General features: G+C 46.5%; 1 protein-coding gene across 6 annotated transcripts in view; it reads right to left on the minus strand.

Moving 5' to 3' along the window:
* Window positions 1-22,174, minus strand: part of RHOBTB2 (Rho related BTB domain containing 2) — a 39,772-nt gene that overhangs the window by 13,394 nt on the left and 4,204 nt on the right. For 3 of the 6 annotated variants that reach the window (XM_083588564.1, XM_083588565.1, XM_083588566.1), the window contains exon 2: window positions 16,895-16,982. In XM_083588564.1, the coding sequence (XP_083444690.1) occupies window positions 16,895-16,950 (56 nt within the window). In that variant the 5' untranslated portion in view covers window positions 16,951-16,982. Of the gene's footprint in view, window positions 1-5,841; window positions 5,960-7,006; window positions 7,514-9,895; window positions 10,365-16,894; window positions 16,983-22,174 lie in introns of those variants that run through there. The other 3 variants (XM_083588567.1, XM_083588569.1, XM_083588568.1) reach the window with 3 other exon arrangements.

Below are 22,174 nucleotides of genomic sequence, written 5' to 3' on the forward strand. Positions count from 1 at the left end.
AAGACGAAAAACTCGCAAGACGAAAGAGTTTCTCATTTTTTGAGTTGCTTCGCAAGACGAATTTCCCTATGGGCTTGCTTCGCAAGACGAATTTCCCTATGGGCTTGCTTCGCAAGACGAAAACGTCTTGCAAGTTTGTTTCCTTTTTCTTTTCAATGCATTCCTATGGGAATCCGTGCTTCGCAAGACGAAAAATTCGCAAGACGAAAAAACTCGCAGAACGAATTAATTTCGTCTTGCGAGGTACCACTGTATATTAAAATTTGATGTCTGAGACATAACACCTACTGGATATTTCCTTTTTAATGCATATGGAATATAAGTAAGCCAGTGTGCAGCCCTGAATTCTTCTGGTTTCTGATGGCAGGAGGATGAGCAGAGGCTACTGGACCACCTGGCCACTCTGGCAATTCACTTTGGCTTGGTAGAGACTGGTACAAAACAAGCAACCCTGGTCTTCTCCTCTGCCAAGCTCACCTCACCCAAATCCAATTCAGCAGGATTCCCACATTGTCTGAATTTGTGTCCCTCCAGACATCAGCTGAACAGAACGGCCTGCTCCAGAAATGTGTCCAAAATAATCTTCTCTAGCAGGGAGTCATGCCCCAGGCACCAGCTCCCCAACCTGGTTGTCCCTCACAAACAAGAAGGGATCTCCTTCCCACCCCCATGACAAACCTCCCAAGATGCAGAAGACTTGAACAGCTGCCCTCCTCCAGACTGATGCAACCCACACTGAACCCAGAGAGCAACAAGCAAGAGCCTTCATGAGGGGCCTAGAGCCCAGGCAGCTCTACACCTCTCCATCCAAAGCAGGGTCCCTTTAAAATGTAATCTTTCTGAAGCGTGCATCCTGAGCCTCAGATAAGACCACAGGCCCTGCCAATTTGATTCTAGCTGCCTCTGCCTCCTCCTTTTTATCTCTCATGCCTGTTCATGTGAGATTCCCCCACCCACCAGTCCCTCCCTTTCCAGCAATGGTTAAAGAAACTTCCAGATCCACCTGACTGATCATGGAATTTATCCCTTCCTTCTCTCCACCCACAGCACCATCCCCCCCTCTCTCTGCTCCACAACCATGTGTGCTTGCACAAGTCTCTCTCTCCCTCTCTCTCTCTCTCTCTCTCTCACACACACACACACACACACACGTGTGTGTGTGTGTGTGCATGCACTTGCATAATAGAAGCAGCCTTTGGGGCATAACAGGGCAACTGCAGAGCAGCCAAGCTCCTGCCTGTCTGCCCAAGTGGCTGCAACAACTGGCATTTGGGACGGCATATCTTACAGTGTTTCCAGTAGAGTAAAAAGCAGCAAGACTCAGGCTCCCATCTGGACTTTTTCATTCCTTGTTTTCTATGATAGGGAAGTTCACAGAAAGGCTATCCCAACTGGGGATAATCATAGCACAGAAGAATGACCCAACACAGGTTGTTGTAAGCAGGGACACCACCATGGGAGAGTATGGATATTTAGCAGTATCCTTTAGGAACACAGAAAGCTACCTTATACCAAGTTGAGCAGTATTGTCAACACTGACTAACAGAGGTTTTCCCCATTCCTACCTGGAGATGCCAAAAACTGAACGTACGACATTCTGCATGCAAAACAGTTACTCAAGCTTTGAACTACAGACCTTTGGTGGCAGGTATGGACACACAGACCCTGAAAAGAGGAGCCCACAACCAAACAGCCAGTTTATAGTCATTAGAGACATGAATCCTCAGCAGAGTATTTTGCCAGACATGAAGTCCAGATATGCAATGAAGCCGTGTCTTACTCAAAACAGTATTACGACACCATAGCTCAGGATGGGGTATTTAAAACCCTGACATGAGGAGGAGGTGCTCTCTTCAGATGCAGTCAGTTGGTGTGTTTTCAATATTAGGTTGGTACAGAAGTGAGAATGAAGGGGGGGACAAAGAGCCAGTACAGTGTAGTGCTTAGAGTGTTAGGCTAGGACCTGGGAAAAGAAAGAAAAAGAAAGAAAGAAAGAAAGAAAGAAAGAAAGAAAGAAAGAAAGAAGAAGAAAGATATAAAACCCCAATAAACAGCAATGACAACAAAAATCCACATTAAACAGGTACAGCTTCATCTATCCTAAAAGTACAAAGAGGATTTTTCAATGTACTTTCCTCTCATTTACAATGCAGAAAGTTCTTAAGGAAAGGCTAAATGGTGCCAGCACTGGTAATCCTTCAACCTCCATTGCATCAGGGGGACTTTGGAGGTGAAGTGCATAGCAGGCTTCTGCACAGAAAGGCTGAGCGCCCCCACTCAGCAATCCAGCCTGCATAAATCAGAGTGGCTGTTAGTTTTACTGGAGCGCTGCCAACTCCCCTTGGCTGAGAATCAGATCCTGCATGCAGAGGCCTGCGAGTCTTCTAACCAAGGGGCCGGACAGGTAAAGCCTCTGGAAAGACTTGGATAGTTCAGCCCAGTTTCATCAATTCCAAGCCATACTGCAACAACCTCCACCCTAACAACCTGATCAGTGGAAATACGTTTTAAAATCATGGCATTACCTTTTGGGTTCAAGTCCCACTTTGGGCAAAAAGATTCCTGCACTGCAGGGGGTGGGCGAGATGACCCTCGTGGTCCCTTCCAACATTACTATTCCATGATTCTGACATTTCTGATCAAATAATTATAATTATAAAGCTGCTGCTATGCCCATGGTATCCACCCCTCCCCCAGAGTCCTGGAAACTGGAGTTTCCCCTTCACAGAGCTGTAAACCCAAGGACCCTTAACAAACATGATTCCCATTATTCTTTTTTTGGGTAAAGAGAGGAAACATGCTTTATAAATGTATGGTTTGTATGCAGTCCTAATGCCTGCCACATAGCTGAGGGTCTTTGATGCACATGGACTGAACAAATTTGCTGTTATCTGCTGCCATCTCATGTAGATGGTTGTGCAACCCGTACAGCACATAGGCGACAATTATTCACACAATTAATATTCTCGTTCAAAAACAAATTTTCACCATTTATCAAATTTGTGAGAATAATACAACTTCTTCACACAATTAATATTCTTGTTCAAAAACAATTTTTCACCATTTATCAAATTTGTGAGAATAAGACAACTTCTTCAGCATGTAGATGAGCTAATTTGGGGAGCTGGAGAGGTAACTGTGGCCTGACACATTTGATTAACTTACTTAATGCAAGGTTTTCTTCCTGCCATATCCTGCCTTCAAGAACTCCAGGATCAGAACTTCCACTCATCTAACAACAGAAGTGCTTCCTTGCCCAGGTATTCTTATTGCTCTCTGCTACCACGGATACTAAGGGACATGGGTGGCACTGTGGTCTAAACCACAGAGCTTAAGGCTTGCCGATCGGAAGGTTCGAATCCCCGAGATGGGGTGAGCTCCCATTGTTTGGTCCCAGTTCCTGCCCACCTAGCAGTTCAAACGCACATCAAGTACAAGTAGATAAATAGGTACCGCTCTGGCGGGAAGGTAAATGGCGTTTCCGTGCGCTGGTTTGCCAGAAGCAACTTAGTCATGCTGGCCACATGACCCAGAAGCTGTACGCCGGCTCCCTCGGCCAGTAAAGCGAGATGAGTGCCGCAACCCCAGAGTCGTCCACGACTGGACCTAATGGTCAGGGGTACCTTTACCTTGGCTATTACAAGATACAGTCAACAGAGGCCCTTGCCACACATAGAACTGCATCCCACACAACACCACTAATAGCAATGAATGGGCTATCTGGGGGAGTGTAACATCTTCTCATGAAGAGGGAATTAAGGTATATTCACAGCAGAAGCACAGCCTCCTTAAAAGATGTGAGAGGACTTTGTGTTGTACATGGAGAAAGAAGCATACATTTATTGTGCAGCAAAGTGATCTTCTTACTATTATTATAAAAGATAATTACCAAATGGTTAAAGGGGCAAGGGGAAAAAAATACAGTTAAAAAGATGCAATTAATTTCTCAGCCAGTGAGTGCTGAAAAGACAGAGGGTAGTCAATGCACCACCCAGAAATAGGTCTAAAATATCTGAGTCTCAGGTACCTGTTGATGCTAACAAGAACAACAAAACAGCACTTGTGATAAAAATGTGAACACAGAAGACATGCACAAGAACACAAAAACAAAACATGTGCTGCCATTGTGGACACACTGTGAGTCTTTCATCTTTAAAGTTCCTGATATGCAACCCTGCCAGGGTAGGAGGAGGTTGGACAACAAGGGCAGTTTGCCTTCATGCAACAATGGAGTGAAAGCTGACTGAGGTTTAAAGGTAGGGATGGGCAACCTGTGGCTCTCCAGATGTTGCTGGACTGCAGCTCCCATCATACCTGTCTGAGGCTCATGGGAGTTTGCTTTCCAATAAGAGGTGGACAGCCACCACCTCCTCATCCTTATTTTAAGGCTGCAGCCAAACATAATTCCCTGAGACAAGGTCTTCATTGAATATAGTGGGATTTATTTTGGAGTATACTTGCATAACATTGTGTTGTGATTCTCAGCCCCAGAGGCACTGAGAACCCTCAGCTCTTCAACTACGCCTTTATAGGGCTTCTCAGTGAATTGGAGAATCCAGCCTTCCATGGGGAAAAGAGCAAGAGAGCTAGGAAATTGTGCTGTGCAACTGTATCAACCAAAAATAGTGTAGCAGTTGCAGTGTTGGACTAGGACCAGCAGACCCAGGTTCAAAACCTTATGCAGCTAACATGCTTACTGGGTGGCCCTGGGCTGCACTATCCTATATTTGTGGTGTTCTATTATATTCTATAATGCTATTGTTATTTATTGTTTGTAAGCCACTTCGAAATTCATTTGAATGAATAGCAGCATAGAAATATGATCAGAACAACCATACACACTGCCTTGAACTCCTTGGAGAAAAGGAGGAGAAAATAATAAATAGGTATTATAAAGAAGTTACTCATATGCGTCAGAAATATGCAGTCTGCTGAAACAAAGAGCAGATTTTAGAACAGGGAAAGAATTGGGCCAGTTCCTGTTTGGTGTGCGAATAGTGGCTGCCTCTCTTTGGAGAGCCTGTGATCACAACCAAGAGGCAGAATAGATTTTCATGTACGCCCAAATCTCCTTGTGGGCTTTGGCTTCATAGCTTATTTCTTAAGAACAAAACAGGATGTGTTGAACCCCAAACCCATTTCACCCAAGTAAGCTTTAGCAGCAAGCTCTCCCTCTGTGACAGTCAGCTCCTTGGGTGTGTTAACAGTTAAAAGAACTCACTCCTAGTGGGAGCGGATTTCGAAATGAGTGTGCAAGACACGTGGGGAGGTGGAATAAAGGCAACTGAAGGCAAGTGCCATGTGAAACTCCTGCAGCAGCAGCAGCAGCTGTGGAGGCGGTCAGCAAACTAGCACCCATGTGACATTTAGGGGGGGACAATCCTGGCCCAGACAAATCCTATCACTGTTGTTTTGTGCCTCTCCTCTTTCCTCCCCACTCTCCTTCCTTGCTGTTATGATTCCATTTCCCTCCCCTAAAAAGAAACCCTCTCTCCAAGGATCCCAACACCAGTAGGAGAGATAATCAAACAAGTCGTTCTTCCTCTCCATTTCAGCCCCTGTCTATTTCTGTAGCTCTTTTGTCTGAGTGCACAAAATCCATTAGTTGCTTTTGTTCTCTAGGACCTGCACTTAGGCTCTGTAATCGCCACCACATCCAGATGCTCCCCTCCCTCCCAGCACATCTCCTGCCACACACGCTCTTTGGCCTTATCTCCTTTGCCAACTCCCTCTTATCTCCTTTATCTCAACTCCCTCTTGTTTCAATGGCAGTCTTTCGACGACTACTGGTCATTCCTGCTCATTTGATTCCGCTATGTGCCCCCTTTTTCTGTCCCTCACCCCGTCCACTCTTGGTGACATGTCCTCAGTTCCTTGCCATCAAATCTGCCCCGCTATCTCTCGGAGAGAGTAGAAATGTGTTCCTTGCAAGCTGCCCCAGTCTTCGGTTGCCAAGGAAACTAGAGAATCTCTCAGGGAGCCTAACCAGTTTCCTAGCAACCGACAGGCTAAATGTGCCCCCACCCCACTCAATCTCATTTCACAAAACACAAAATGGGGGACCGGGAGAAATAGCGCAACAAAAATAATTAGTAAAAATACCCCTTGGTTACGGAGCATTTCCGGGAGGGGGGGTTGTAGAGAAAGAAGGGTGGGCGGGCTGGAACATCCCCCCAGAGACCAGGAAGGGAGGCATGGTCAAAGAACTCTGCAGATTACGATCAGTGCCTACTCTGCAAAATTATGCTAATGAAGATTGAAGAGGTAAAGCTTAATAGGAGCGATGCTTTCGCAAACGAAGCGGAGTGGGGCGCAAATACGTGTTTATTTATGTCTACCCATATGCGCGCGTGCACACACACACACACACACACACTCTACATTACTCTCTAAGCACACTGCACATTTCTTCCACATTACAAGCACATCAAAGTACAGGAGGCTGCACGAGCAGCTGGCTTGTTTGAAGGAAGAGAGAAACCCGATACGCACACAGCTCTCCACACACTGCGAAAAGGTTTATGCAATGAAAGATATCCCGGCCAAGCCTGCCCTTGGAGCAGAACACAGCTCTCTCCACCCTGCCCACTTTTGCTTTGTTTTCCTTTTTTGCAAATCCCACCCCAGTCCCGCCAGACCACTCCGTTTGTTTGTTTCCCTTTTTGGCAGTGCAGCAACTACCCACAGAGACCCAAGGAAAGCACGCAGCGCTGAAGAGAAGCCGCTCTCCAGGCGTGCCTCTGGGTTTGAAACCATTTCCCCAAGAACAGCGCCAGGAGTACGCGGTGCTCGTTGGAGAGGCTCGTGCAATCTGTGCGCGCCTAGGATCTCTCACTCGCGCGCCCCGGGTTTAGCTAGACTGGCGGAAACGCTGCTCCCCTTTCGCTTTCACCGACCCCACCTAAAATCGGCCCTATTGACCCTCATTGCAAAGCGGACCCTCGACCCTGGCCTGACCCTCCGCTCCCGCGCCTGCAATAAGTCCCGCGGCGGTCGCTTTACTTACGCCAACACATACGACGGGGCAATTTGCAGCGGAAAGAGCCGAGCTCTTCCCCGGAGACATGATGGTGGCGGGCACGAGCGCCCAGCTCGGATCCTGCTCTGCCGGGCCGACCGCTGGGCGGGATGCTGAATTTCTCCGGCTCAGATGCTCTGACCTAACAGTCCGCGTCGGCCCCAGAGCGGATGCGCCCCTTCGCGCGGCGTCGGCAGCCGCGGCCTCTTCCTCAGCAGCATCTTCCTCGCCCCAGGCCGGCTGCGCCGAGCCGCATGGAACCCCTGGCGAAGCGGCGCCCCCTCCTCGGCCGGCGATGCTCCGCCCTCCTCCCTGGCGGCCACGGGGCGACTGAGCGGCGGCGGGGCGCGAACTGCAGTCCTGCGCGGAGACTCGCCCACCGCCTATTTTCATTCACAAAAAAAGGAGAGCCCCCTCCCGGGAGCGCCGCGCAAACTCCGCCCCGCAGCCCCGCCGCCGCTCATTGGCCGAAAGCGAGCAAAACAGGGGCCAGGCGGCGCGCCGGCCGGGCCTTCCGGGGAGGGGGCTCTGGCCACGGGCTGCGGGGGTCGGGAGGGGGAGGGATGCAGCCCAGGCACTTCCCCTCTGTGCTTCCCGCCCTGCTGCAACGTCCCTCAACCCTGTACACCCCCCCCCCCGCGCACCTTTCCCCTTCTGTACATCTTGGGCCATTCATCCCTTTCTCATCACTCTCCGCCCCAATTTATGGGGAAGGCAGCAGAGGCTCTTTAGGAGCGAGCAGGGCAAAAACAATAAGAAGAAAAGCTTCGTGTACCACAGTTACCTAACATCAAGCTCTGTTAAATTGAATTATACAATAGCAAAAGCCCTTCCCTAAGTTCAGGAATTCATGTAGGGCTGGAGCGTCCCAAGGCGGCTGCTGGGACTTAGAAAAGCCTAGTTCTGCTATTGACATGGATACCCTGGGAAGGAGAGGGGAGTTGAAAACATCCAGCCTAGATGTTAGTTGTCCCCAAATGGTCTAGACAAGGTCGCAGGTAGATCAAGGTGAATATGGCAAAAACAAAAACAGCCCTCGAATGGTGCAATGGTAAAAAGGCACAGGGGGGCAACTTCAGACCCGAGATGAAATCAAGCATATTCGGTAGGTATATGCAGTTTTCTACTTTCTTCCAGCTCCTTATGTAATTGTTACCCTTGCATTATACAATCAGATACATAAACAAGCCAGTTTTCTTTATATCCATTTATTGTTTCTTCATCATTCTTAACCTGCCCATCCCCTCATCTATCCACCTCCTTTGCCTGTTTGCTGTCCCTGATACTGAGTACCTATGAAAGGGGGAAAGGTTTTTATGCCTTAGCTTGACAGTGTCCAGTAAAAATGCTTCTCTCAAGCCTTCCCAATGCCATCTTCACTTTTTCTAACGGATGTTTCTGGTTTCTAGTTTGTACCTACCCATTCTTCATATTTTCCCAGCCAGTTTGACTTCATACTAAAGGTTCTATCATAATGCACACCAGAGAGCACTCAAAAAACTTATTGAGCTCAGTGGAGAATGAACACTCCACATCCAAGGATTCTGCCTTCAGCTCTACAGAGACACCAGCTCCCCCTCCCATACTATGGCCATTGCAAAGAAGGGTGTGTACTTTCCAACAATTGCAAGTCACATAGTAAGTGGATCAGGGCCAGTATTGTCATCTGAAGCTAATTGCATGCCAAGTTATGCAGATCTGAGATACAATTTCTTTTCAAGCAAGCTGCAGGAGTGACTTTTCTCTCTCTGCCCCTTCTTATGTCTCCTCTGGGCACTGACAAAACAAGACCACTAAGTTTCTGCCTGCAGTAGCTTTGGGCTCTAGGGATGTCAGACAGAGGAACAACTGACACATATTCCTTCCTTCCCAATGCAGCAGAACCACGCAAGATTCAAAAGCAAAATATATGTCTGGTTGGTTCCTTTGCACAAACGGAGTGCATGGTTGTCTTTTGCAAGGCTGGCCTTCTTTTACCAGGGCCTGGCCCAGACAGCTTTATCTCACCCCCATGGCCTTATACCAGATTTCATCAACCCTGATAGGTAACAGCTCTTCAGTGTCTCTTGCAGAGCTCTCTCTCAACCCATCACCTGCTCCCTTTTCACCTGGAGATGCCTGGGAATCTGGGGCTGAACCCGGGGCACTCTGCGCTGCCACTCAGCTACGGTCTCTCCCCACAAGTCCACAGAATGTATGTGGGCTAACGAGCACCCTCCCTATACTTCACCTCTAGCAAAAGTCTGGACCAGTCTACTCTGCTCCCCTGCGCGTCCTGGCCTCAAGCACATAGCCCAGCTGGACGGGTCCTCTTGCAGCACTCTACACCCCCCACCCCACCCCCCGAAAAAGCGCTGCTGTGCTGGAATCCCACTCCAGCCCGCCCCACTCGACTACGTTGCTTTGCTGCCCTTCCCGCCCCCTCCTCCCCGCAGGATGAGGACAGAGACGAAAATCTCCAGTCATCACTGGAGCCTGACCAATGGGAGGCGGATCAGCGCCCCAGCTCCGTCGCAGCCAAGACCAGCTGCTGCGATCCAGCATCTTGAGATCATGTGATCCCTCATTGTCCTCACTCAAGGCTCGTTCCCCCCTCCCTCCCCCCCTCCATGCATAACCAAAATAAACTTGTCCCTGCTCTCTTCCTGTTAGGATCAGCGGAGCCGCGGCCCTTCCGAGCCGCTCCAAGGGCCGGCGCTGATGCAAAGGCGCGTCAATCCGCGTCAGCGCTCCGGCAGCATCTCCCTCCCTCCCTCCCTCCCTCCGCACCTTTGCAGTCCGGGCACAGCAGCCCCGCTCCGCCTGGGGAGGCCTCGGCCTCGGCCTCCGCCCCGCGCTCCCCTTCCCTCCCCGCCAGCCCCCGGCTCTCTTTCTCACCGGACTCGTAAGACGGGGATCTCTCTCTCCATAGCAGAAGAAACCTGGGCTTCCCGGAGGGCTGTGTCGGGTTAAGAGTGCCGGCTCCCCAGCCAAGCCCGCCAGCACCGAGGCCACCGGCTTCAAGCCCCAAGCTGTTTATTTCCCTGCATTGGGCTGGAATGAAATCTGCAGGCAGCTGAGACGCAGGTTTTAGCTTCCTTCTCCGACAGGGTCACGGGGGAAGGGACGCATAAAAGCTCGCTTGCCAGCCGCATGATTTGGCTTATTTTACTCCTTTCGTAGCAGGTGCTTAATTGTGGCATAAAGAGTTCCTGGCAGCTTTCGCCGCTAGCCTCATTCCGGACTGGCCCCCTGCCTGGTGCAAAACAATAGCACAATTGTGACTTGGGTCAAAACAATTCCCGCTCCATGTTAACCTGCTAGAGGACAACAGCTGAGCTGGGGACTGGCATTTCCCCTCTTTCTTTTCCCAGTAGGAGGCGCCGAGGAGTACAATAAGGAGAGGAGGAGGAAATACTGCTACTGAAGAAAACGGAGTTACAGCTATTCCAGCTATGCTCTTTTAGCTCCACAAAGCACAGTTTTACACAGGGGTTGGCCAGGCGGGCCTCCATCAAGGGTCCAGGCCTAGCAGGGTGAAATAATTGTCCCTTTCCACACTGATACATCCTAGATTAAGCCTCTGGTTCTACATGCTCACCCAGTTTAGTCCCCTTTGCCCATGATAGGCAGCAGAAAATGCACATTCTGCACCAAAACAATCCATTTTCTACAACACTTAACTCTGGGTATACCAAACTCAAGAATTTAGAGAACTACCTGAAGGTGCCATCTCTGACACTAAGAAGTAGGATTCCCAGCTGACCAGAAACAACCCCTCCCTGAAACCAAACTAGCCCCAAATCATTCTGGCCTGCTCTTGGGCTTGTTGTAGTGGCAGATGTGCAGAAATCAGCAGGAGAAGCTTTTCACAGCAGGGAGATAAACACTGCCATCTGCTAATCCGCACATCATCAGGCTGCAATTTGAAGCACAGCTAGAAAGGGGTGGGTGGAAAGTTGGCATCTCTACTGAGCAAGTCTGCATTAGGTAGAGTGAGATGCCTGCCTCAGGCAGCAGATGGTGGGAAGCAGGCAGAATGCTTTGTCCCATGCCCCCTGCTCTGTGTCTCCAAAGCTAATCTGCTGCCCTCAAGTGCAGTAGACAACACTGTCCTGTTGCTCAGGTTTTGTACAAGGGATTGAGAATTGGTACCATGTTGTTCTTCACTTCAAGCAGCAAAATGTCTTACCCTGCAGGTGTTGGCCTAGCCAGTAAATAGATGGGAGATTCTTAGGAACATAGTGGTTATCAACATTAACATAGTTCTATTCATATATTACAAAATGTGAATGTGCATGACCTACCGCCATTAATAACATGAGCTGCACTTTCTGTTTTTACCAGCCAGTGGAATGTTGCCAAAAGGCCTTTTCATGTGGGAGATGCCCACACTGTACATGTGGACCCAGTTTGTGTTCCTCTGCCTCTCAAGTTTCTTTGAAGGCCTGGCACAAGCCACACAACAAGAAGAAAGTGCTGTGCACTTCCTGCTTCTCCACAATCATATAATGTCTGATGGTAATGAAGGGCAGGGACAGGGCTTTAAACGTAGCAAGTAGAAAGGAATTATGCAATTTCTGTTAAATTACATCATCCTGGCTGCAGAATAATATTGGATCACCATTCCTTGGCAGGGGTTGGGCTCATGTTTGAAATGTGTAGGAAAAAATCACAATGAGGCAACCTAAATGTTGAAAGAGAAAAAATGAAGCCAAGGGGTATAAGAGGAGGAATTGGGCTTAGGGTAAACAGGGAAGCAAATGATTCAAAATATATTGCTGCTCTTGGTCTCTCTCAGCCCGGCAGGCAATGACTGAATTTCCAAAACTAAAAGCTCTCTCAGTACGTAACACAGATCTTATTAAACTTGGATTGATTAAATCTGAAAAGTGTGATGCAACCTTCTAAAACATTGTAAGTTCCTATGTAAAGCACATGCGGATGGATTTGGCACAAAATGGAGATATGAATTGAAAGTAGTGGTGTATATAATAATGATGTAATAGACACACTGACAGCACAACCCTTACCCATGTCCACTCAGAACAGACATTGGATTAGCATGATGGAATAGGATAAGGGAGACTCCGATAGCATGTTGACTTAAGTCCTAGTAACAGGAAATGCTCTACCAACTGAATCAATGTGTGAGCAAGTCTATGGGGGTTAGCTCCTTCATACTGTATGCAGGAAGGTTTCCTTGCTGCAGATACTTGGGCTGTACCATTTAGATGTCTTAGGTGGTATGTGTGTGTCAAATTGGTGCGCAACACATTAACATTTCTTTTGAACAGTCAGGAATACAGTGTTTGTGTACATGTGATTCACATTGTGTACATGTGATTCGAACCACCGACCTTCTGATCAGCAAGTCCTAGGCTCTGTGGTTTAACCCACAATGCCACCTATGCCTCTGACTATGAAGCAGCAGAACATGGGAAGGTGCCTTATACCAGATTGTACCAATTGCCCAGCTAGTCTGCCACTGCCTACTTTGATTGGCAGGGACTCCTCAGAATCTTGGACACAGAAGAATCTTTCATATCACTTGCTACCTGCTCCTTTGAACTGCAGGTGCCAGGAATAACAAGGGCATTCTGCATGCAAAGCAGGCACACTGCTACTGAGCTATGTCCCCTTCAAAGAAGCTGGGATGTCTAGTTCAAAGGGGTTTGCGAGCATTTTGAAAAGGCATTCTCCCTAACCCCCAATGCCAACATAGGGACTGTGATTTATCAAGGATCAGATTGTCCCCAGCAATAAACAGGTATAGCTGGAATATGTGAGATACTTCTGTTTTAAAATAGCCATCCCATGAATCTATAAACATAAAAACAAACATCAATGTGTGTTAGTGGAGCAAGAGCTTTCCCCCCTTCACTTTTCCCTTTGCCCAGGTATAGCCCATGTTCTAACAGCCGCATAACAGGGGAATTCCCACAGGTACATCTCTTGTAGAGCCTGCCAAAATTCCCTTGGCCACATATTTATTAAAGATACAGAAGCCCAGATATGGCCCAGTCTGGCCATTCATGTTCTAGCCAAACCGTCTCAGAGGCCCAAACCAACCGACATGCAGTTAGCAGTTGTGTGAACAGCTTTGAAAAAGTAAATAGGTATGTGAGACCCAATCTCAATCTGCACTTCTGCAGGGGGCAATGAGTTAAAACCACTCTACCCCACCCATCCATGCCAGGAGCAGGTTCCAGATTAGGTCCCCTGTAACGGAAAAGGGACACGGGTGGTGCTGTGGTCTAAACCACAGAGCCTAGGGCTTGCCGATCAGAAGGTCGGGGGTTCGAATCCCCGCAATGGGGTGAGCTCCCATTGCTCGGTCCCAGCTCCTACCAACCTAGCAGTTCGAAAGCACGTCAAAGTGCAAGTAGATAAATAGGTAAACGGCGTTTCCGTGCGCTGCTCTGGTTTCCCCAGAAGCGGCTTAGTCATGCTGGTGACATGACCCAAAAAGAACTGTCTGTGGACAAATGCAGGCTCCCTCGGCCTATAGAGCAAGATGAGAGCCGCAACCCCAGAGTCATCTGCAACTGGACCCAATGGTCACCTTTATCGGAAATATATATTGTCTCCCCAAAAGCTATTTACAGAACTTCCAATTGTGTAAATGGTGTATCCTCTCATTTGGCCCTATGTAACGGGCCCTTATCTACCACTTCTCCAAATTGCTTAAAAACTACAACCCACCCTACAGTTTCTTGGGGGTTCTGAAGAAGCTGGCATTTGGCTGAGCTGAAAGGGAACACACACACACGTCACCAGTGCAGTTTCAGCTCCAAGTCAAAAGCTGGATTTGACCAAAAGCAGGGGCTGAATTCCCCTCCCCCCGCGCTGCCTTCTGCTTTTATCACAGCTGTAATTAAAATGCAGTTTGTTCTCTGTTTCCATGTATCCCTGATATAAGCCTCTTGATCTTATCCCCAAAGATTCCCCATCTGCCCTGCTTGTTAATCGTCCTTGTTCCAGGCAGATAACTCCAAACTCAAATGCAAGATTCTGTGTTGCTTTGTCCTGAGCACTGCAACAACCACAGGTCAAACAGGGAGGTATGCTGAGGGAGTATGGTGGGGAGGGCAGAATTTCAGGCAACCCTAGAGAGAAAGCTTCTAGAAATTATCTGATTCATCTGTAATGCATTAAGAAATGCATTATTTACCATCCAGTTTCGCTGACTTTCCCCAGATTAACAATCACAGTTTCCTAAACTGAAGTGCAATCCCAACAAGACAAAGTACTGTGGGCTTGTCTGACCATGGAGCTGGTGGCCCACCTTGTGCTTTCCTATAACTGGTCTTCAGAAGCATTACTGCCTCTGACTATGGAGGCAGAGCATAGCAGTCGTAGTTAGTAGCTGTTGGTAGCCTTATTTGCCATTAAAAATTCCAGTTCTTCTCTACAGCCTCCCCAAGTTGGTGGCCGCCTGCCCCCAGTTGAGGCTGTTGTGGCAGCTCCCTTCTGGACCAAGGGAAAGCCTTGCCACAGTTGCACATATGTCTGGTGGCAGGGCCGGCCCAAGACATTTTGGCACCTGAGGCAGACCCCAAGAACTGGGAATTGTAGCTCAGGGTGCGTGTGTGTCTCCTGACTTACTTTCAGCACTGTTAATGAACTACTGTTCCCAGGATTCTTTGGGGTGAAGCCATGACTGTTAAAGCAGTATCAGGGTGCTTTAAATGTATGGTATGGTTGTGACTGGCAGACTGAGGTTGGTGGGGCAGTGCCCTGTTCGCCCTCATGGATTAGTCTCTACTGCGGTATATAAATTCAATTAATAGTAATAATACTGCATGTAGCTGTTCCTGTGTTGATAGCATTGATGGAGGCCCTTGGTCTGAAGAAACAGGTGAGAGGCCTTTTCAGTTGCAGCTTCCTGGCTTTGAATTGTTCTGCCTAGGGAGATCTGGATGGTGCCTACGCTTAATGCCATTTGGTATCTTTTATTCTTCCTAAAGCTTTTTAAACATCAGTCATATCTGATTTTATCTATCCTTTCTTTTCTTTTATTCTCCAACTTCTGTTGCTTTACCATTCTGCTGCTTTAATTTTGTTGTTGTAGGTTCAGATATGTGTCGTTTTTACTGGTTGGGAGATGCACAGAGAGTTTTTATCAAAGAAATATCAAAGAATCATAGAATTGGAAGGGACCCTGATGATAATCTAGTCCAGCCCCCTGCAATGCAGAAATATGCAGCTGTCCCTTATGGAGATCAAACCTGCCACCTTGGTGCCATCAGCACCACACTCTAACTAACTAAGCTATAATGAGATACCCTATATAACAAGATACTAGGGCATGCATTTATCAGTCATCTTACTAAGTCCTTCCACCTTGTTTGCTTTGGTGGAATCTACACACATATAAAAACCATTCTGAAAATGCTTTTTTAAAAAGGGTTTTTAAAAATACATTGAATTTTCCATAAGGCTCACCATTGCCATCTAGTGTCACATTGCCATCTAGTGTCACATTGCCAAACTTTTTATTTGCCCCTGTATAGCTGAGTCCTTTGCCTCCCAAAATCCCACTGGGTCTGTCCAGCCTCAGTGTTACACATTACCCAGAATTGTTTATGCCAGCCCTAGAAATGCGCTCCATTACATTGCTCTGGTGCTTTGTACTAGGCTGGGCAGACATTCCAGCCGGGCAAAACCCCTCAAGGATAGCGTGAAACAGGCCCAATAAAATGTGTGACTGGTGAGGGGATCAGATCTGAGGAGAATCCTGAGAGTTGGATCAAAAGGCTTAGAGGGCCACATTTAGCCCCTGGATCTGAGGTTCACCATCTTTGCTACACACTCTTAGCTAAAATCCTTTGTGGCTTTTTGTAAACTCCAGTACACAGTCAACATATTCCAAATCCCTCAATGTCCCTGCTTAACCTCAGCTGTGTGTTTTTGGCACAGCTGCTACAGTATAATACCCAGAAGCCCTTGGATTGTATGCTTGACTTTAAATAGCTACCAATTAAACACTCTAAAGTTGTAATTTTAATTGTTGTTGTAAGGTGCCCTGAGAGGTGCTTTGCACCAGAAGGGCAGGGTATAAAGGTTTTGATACATAAAAGCAAATGTTTTAAAAGTTCTACCCACCTTTTCCAGTTCACTCTGGATGCTTTAGCCCAGAGGCTTGTAGGAAACCTTACAAAGCCCCCATTTAGTCTGGCTGATCTCTTGAGAGCTTGGTGTATTTGCTGCCAGACCCCTGTCAGCATTTGACAGACAACTCTGAGTCAGCTTGGTGAGACTGCAGTTTAAGAACAATCCCCTAGAGGTAAAGTTCACATTCTGTTCACAAAGGGCAAGGGACTGTCTTGGTGGAAAGGAAATCAATGCACACTTCAAGATCAGACATTCAGTTCCTTTCACCTTTGAATATATAGGGTGCTTGCTATCTTGACCATGATCTGACCCACCTACATTCCTCCTTCCAAGCTGTAACGTTAACTCAGCACAGTTAAGTTTGCACTACATAAAGCTCTCTGAACACAGCCCTGGATTTGAAAAGTTCAATTCATCTAGCTGGGAGGGGAGCATTTATATAGGTGCCCAGGGTTGCAATTCTGTGGCAGTGAACTTGAAAAGCAAGACACAGTTTCTAAATAATAAGGAAAATGTTCTGGAGCACAGTTTGAGAGTCTAAACACAGGTCATTCACATATGTAGCATATATATGTAGTGTGGGGAAACCCAGCCAGAGGGGCGGGGTATAAATAATAAAATAATAATAACATTATTGTGTTGTTGTTGTTGTTGTTGTTGTTGTTGTTGTTGTTGTTGTTGATGTTGATGATGATGATGATGATAATAATAATAATAATAATAATAATAATAATAATAATAATATGGCCAAGATAAATTGAAACCAATCTATGTACTCACAAGGCATTGTTCATCTTGGTCTTCAATTTGAGGTGGGCTTTGCCTCTGGATTCCATCTCTTCCACTTCCTCCTCCTCTTCTCAACAGTCTGAAAGCAGAAGAAAGATATATATATGCAGATGAAGTGAGAACTGCCTTTGAAGTAGCTTATCTCCCCAACATTTGAGAGATGGCATTTCCTTCTCTATGAAACTGGAGAGTCTTTAAGACATGGTGGTCTGTATCAGCTAATGGTTTGTTTAGCATGACAGAATACTCAAAATGACCTCTTAAACTGAGTTTACTGGATTGTCATCATACTGGTCCCAGTGGGTGCACTCTCCAGTATTTGAGAAAATAGGTAAAATTCACACTATGTTTGTGGTTGAAAAACAAAAATTGTATGTGGGAGGCTTCCAAATGTTGGGGCATAGGTGTGTAGCCAGTGCTCGTCCTACTCAGAAGAGATCTTCTGAAATCGGTGGACACAAGTAACTTAAGTCCATGGATTTAAGTCAGTTTACTCTGTGTAGGACTAGCATTGGCCACAACCCATAAAAAAGGAAGAGTTTTGTCCAGTCCTCAAATCACCTTTATATATCATAATCTATTCTGCAACTTTCTTCCAAAATACTAACTTTTCAGAAATCCAGAATCCAGTGTGCATTGGATGTAGATGCCACTTTCTAAAGCAGATTGATAGTGGGCCCAGAAAGCAGATTGGGGCCAGTACTAGGCATAAACTCTATTTGTGCAAAAACAAAGTTTTCTGCACTTTTGGACTGGACTGAAAAAGAAAGCAGCTGTAAACCACAGTTTGTTTATAAGTCAGGATGATCAGCTGGACTGCTTTGGATAGGGTCATCCTCTGTTAGAAGGGCTGTCCAGTTCAGGACCGGGAAAAGATAATGAACCCTAAGAAGGGGAAGATGCTCCTCTGCAGTAGGGTCTCCAAAGCACACCTAGCAGGCACAAAGGTCACCTGGTAGATAGAAACATTGTAACTTGACTAGAAATATAATCTAAATGTGCACATATACATATAAATTAGTATCCTGCTTTGGTGTTGCCTTCTGCCTTTTTTAGCACTGTTCTTGCTAGGGTGTCTTGACTGACGGCACTGTTAAGCATAACCTAGCTTTTCATACAGTTGAAGCACCTAAAGAGAACCTCTTTTATGTTTACTTTGTACACAGCTTTCTTTCTCTGTTGTAAAGTAGCACAAGGTGTTTTTTCTTCCACGTCCTCTTCTCTCTATTTAGTTGCCATAGCAACTGTTTCTAAGCTGTCCAGAACTAGGCCTGGCAGTCCTGATACCTGATACACACAGACAGCTGTTGGCAGTATCCAAGTTTTCCACTATGGAGATGTTGTTTTAAACTTCTTTGGCTCAGCTTTGAGCAACTCTAGGAGCAGAGTTTTAAGGATCTCTGATACACAGCTTTCAGCAAATATGATCAGAGTACAAGCAAGTTCAGATTAGAAAGCTGAAATAGCAGCAGTGGAGACCTGACGCACAGCTTTCTCCATGATCTGCTCACTGTCTGTTTGCAGGGAGTTTTAACTTCACATATGGGAGCATTCAAGGGTGATATGAAGGGAAATAACCCATTTTTACCACACACACAGTATATTCAACTGGAGGGAGGCTTGGAGGTTTCCTTATAATGAAGTGGTGCTTATACGCCACTTGGTTGTAAAGAACCCCAAAGATAAGACAGTGAAAGCAAGAAATTTTTACAAGCCTATCACCTCAACTTTCTCAGCATCTGGGTAGGCCAGGTATATTTATACTGTACATTATGTTCCAATAAGAACAAACAAACAAATAAAACAGTCCAGTTATTAGGACTGCACATGATCATAGAATGTGACTGGCTGGGTGGAGGATGGTGAAATGAGCTGTTGTGCAGGTGGGCATGGCTGACTAAAATGCTCAGCAGGAATACTTCACATTGCAACCTTCTGTGGCAGGATCCAGTTGTGCACACTAGAGCCATTTGAAAATATTGGGCATTCCTATGGCCATGAACCAATGTCATCTAGTCTAGTACAGGGTCCTGGGGTACAGGTGTTTAAATAAGCGTGGAGGTGACCTCCTACTTTCCCCTCTTTCTAGGACCCAGATACATGGCTGGAACCCCCACAGACTTGTCAAAAGCCCTGTATCAAAACACAAGGGGAGTTATACCACCTCACAATGCCAGAGTAAGGTAGTGGCTTTGAACAAGTCTCTTTGGCTTAATTTACCTCACATGGCTAATTTGCCTCATACGTTGTGAGGATAATAAATCATTACTCTGAGTTCTTTGGTTAGTATTCAGATAAGCAGGAGGACGTACACATGCACTGTGCCTTCAAACTGATATATTTGCTAAATAAATCTGAGGGTAAGTAAGATTATAGTCACAGGGTTTAAGGTTTTTAACCATAACCAAAGCAACAGCCAAGTGCTGTGTCACATGGCTGGAATAATCTGAAGCTCACAGCTCAAATTGGGGGGCAGAGAACCTGGGTCTGACCTGCCATTTCCAAATGTGTCTGGCAAACACACCTCAGATTCTTTCTGGCACGTCTCAAACAACGCCTGAAACACAGCTTATGTAATGAAAAGGCAGTGCTGTTGTGGTGCACTTTGACCACAACTGTAGGTTGTAACTCAAAAGATTTGCATAAGTTAGAGGAGCTGTATTCTTTTTATTGTATAGGCTAGGCTATCAGGAATGTTTGTTCACTAAGACCAGATCCTGCTTCAATGGCTGTCTGGCTTAACATTTGAAACCAAGGTTATCTATAAATAGCATTTTTTAGTTCCAAAATTGCATTTGTATTAGATGCGTGCCTTCAGCAGGAGAAACAAAATAGCAGCAGGGGCATGTGAGGAACACAATACTAAATCTCAGGATAAGACTTAAAACCTCAAGCAGGAAAAGCAGAAGTCCCCTCCCCCTATTAAATGGGGGAAGGCGAGGCAGAGCAGGGCAGAGTCTGTGGGGGCACCGTTGTCTGCGCCAAGACCCCTGCCTTCAGCAGTTGGGGGTGGGGCTTGCTGCCTGTCTGAATTTGCAGGTAATGTTAATTCACCTCAGTTCCATTTTAAAAACCATAGGTTAAAAGTTGACGTTGAATCAACATAAATGAATGGCTGTTAAGAGTGCCTAGGTAGGACTGGAGAAAGCCAGATTCAAACATGAAGCTGATTCAAACCCCCCCTGAGTGACCTCGCGCCTGTCAACAGAGAGACGGAAGCGGCATGGCAGAGCACATGCTTTCCATTAAGAAGGTCCCATCTCCAGCTAGGGCTGGTAGAAAAGGCTTCTGCCCCAAACCACTGGAAACTGCTGCTGCTAGTCTGTGTAGACTAGGGGCAGCCCTCCAGCTATAGTTGGATTTGACCCTAGTGGTCAAAGATGAAAGGAGATGTCATCCAGAAACGTCTGGAGGACCACAAGTTCCTTACTCCAGGTGTAAACAGGACTGAGCTGTTTACACTTGACATAAGGCAGCATCCTGTTCCTCAGGTGAACTACTTCACAGGATAAAATCTGAGAAATAACCATTTATGTTGCCAGGCACCTTGGAGGAAAGGGGTGAAAGAGCTACGTATGTGACAAACAAACAGTGCTCAGCCGTAACAATCGAACAGGAACTCTATGAAATCACCCAAATAGCAGAGTCCAGTGAACAAACAAGGCAGCGGGGGCTTGGACACAGTGCACTCAGTGGGCCCACCTGCTGTTGCTACAATCCATTCAGCTGGTGGATATGCATTAATTTTATTACATTTGTATCCCATGCTTCCTCCAAGAAGCTCTAGGGGCTTACATGGTTCTCCCCCTACTCTTTCTGTCACCACAACCACCCTGTGAGGTAGGCTAGGCCAAGAGAAAGTGATTGCCCAATGTCACCCAGAGAAATTGCTGGCCTATGATTCACAGTGCCAGAGCTCCCTTCAGCTTTGAAGAAGGATGGGATCCTTATGAAATAATGCTAATGACTGTGCTGTACCCAGACATAAGTGTGCTCCGCTTTCTGAGCATGTACGCAGGCAAGGCAACGCAGGAGCCCAGGGAGAGAGGTGCAGCTGTTGGCATGAAACATTTAAAGGTCTGACTCCCCACTGAACTGTAGCTTCATACAGTATTCACAGCCTCATACAGTATTAAGAGCTGCCAGTGCCATATGAAAAACTGTGGAAAAAAATGTTCTATTTGGACATGGTTTTGCTTTTAATAGCATATCCCATAATTTCTCTCCAACCTCCTGCTGCTCCCTCCCTCTGTTTTTTTAATCACCAAGAAAAGTTGCATAAAAATAAGATAATATTACCAGCAATATTTCACACTTTTCTTTTTCAAGTGCTTTGCAATGCATTAATTTTCACCATGCATTCATAAGACAGCTAAGTGTTATCAATGCCCTCATTTCCCCCTTCTTTTCTTAACCCCCCCCAACAGTGGAAAACTGCAGTGCAGAGAAGCAAAAGGCTTGTGTTTTAAAACATGTGGCTTGACTTTTAAGAGATTCGTTGAATCTAATTTATTTATGGTTACATTTACATCTTGCTTTTCATCTTAGGAGTTCAAGGTTGCACATTTGGTTTCTCCCTGTCTTCCTGTTTTATCCTCAAAAAAACCCATGGTTTGACCAAGTGGCTGGTGTGCCTTCTCAGTCTGTAGCCCACATGGCAATTCCTGATGGACAACTTTAAGCCCCCTTCCCCCACCTCTGCTCTGCCTTCTGATTATTATCTTTAAACCAGACTTGGAGGAGACAGTCCAACTCTACAGTACTTGAAAGATAAAGAACAATAAGAAGGGAGAGCAGGGTGGGAGGGCAGGCTTGACGTTAGCATTTGGACAGCACAGAGGATTTCTGCAAACAGAGAACTGTCCTATGCAAAGTAGGACACATGGTCTCCCTACCTCTGGTATAAGCAAACTTCATAACTGTTGGGGGCTTATACATGTCACAAGTAGAACCTTGCCAGTGTTTCTTGCTGCTGGTAAGTGAACCTCAAAAGAACTGAGCACTGCTGGCTTGGAGAACAGAGGGCAGGGTATAAAATGATACAGTTTTGAGAGAGATGATTGGAGAATAGAGATGGAAAGAACCCAAGGCTACATTTGATGAGGCAAGAGCTCTGCCTGTACTTCCATGGGAGGAGGGAGGATAAGGCCCCCAAGTACAGTGTATCCAAAACACCCCATTACTTTAGATCACAAAACTTAGGATTTATCCATCAGACTTAAAGCTGAATTTATACAGTAATAGAAATTCCTTTATAGTGTTGGAGAAAAG

The sequence above is a fragment of the Podarcis filfolensis genome (genome assembly GCF_964270895.1).
Source record: "Podarcis filfolensis genome assembly, chromosome: 15".
In the NCBI taxonomy this organism is placed as follows: Eukaryota; Metazoa; Chordata; class Lepidosauria; order Squamata; family Lacertidae; genus Podarcis; species Podarcis filfolensis.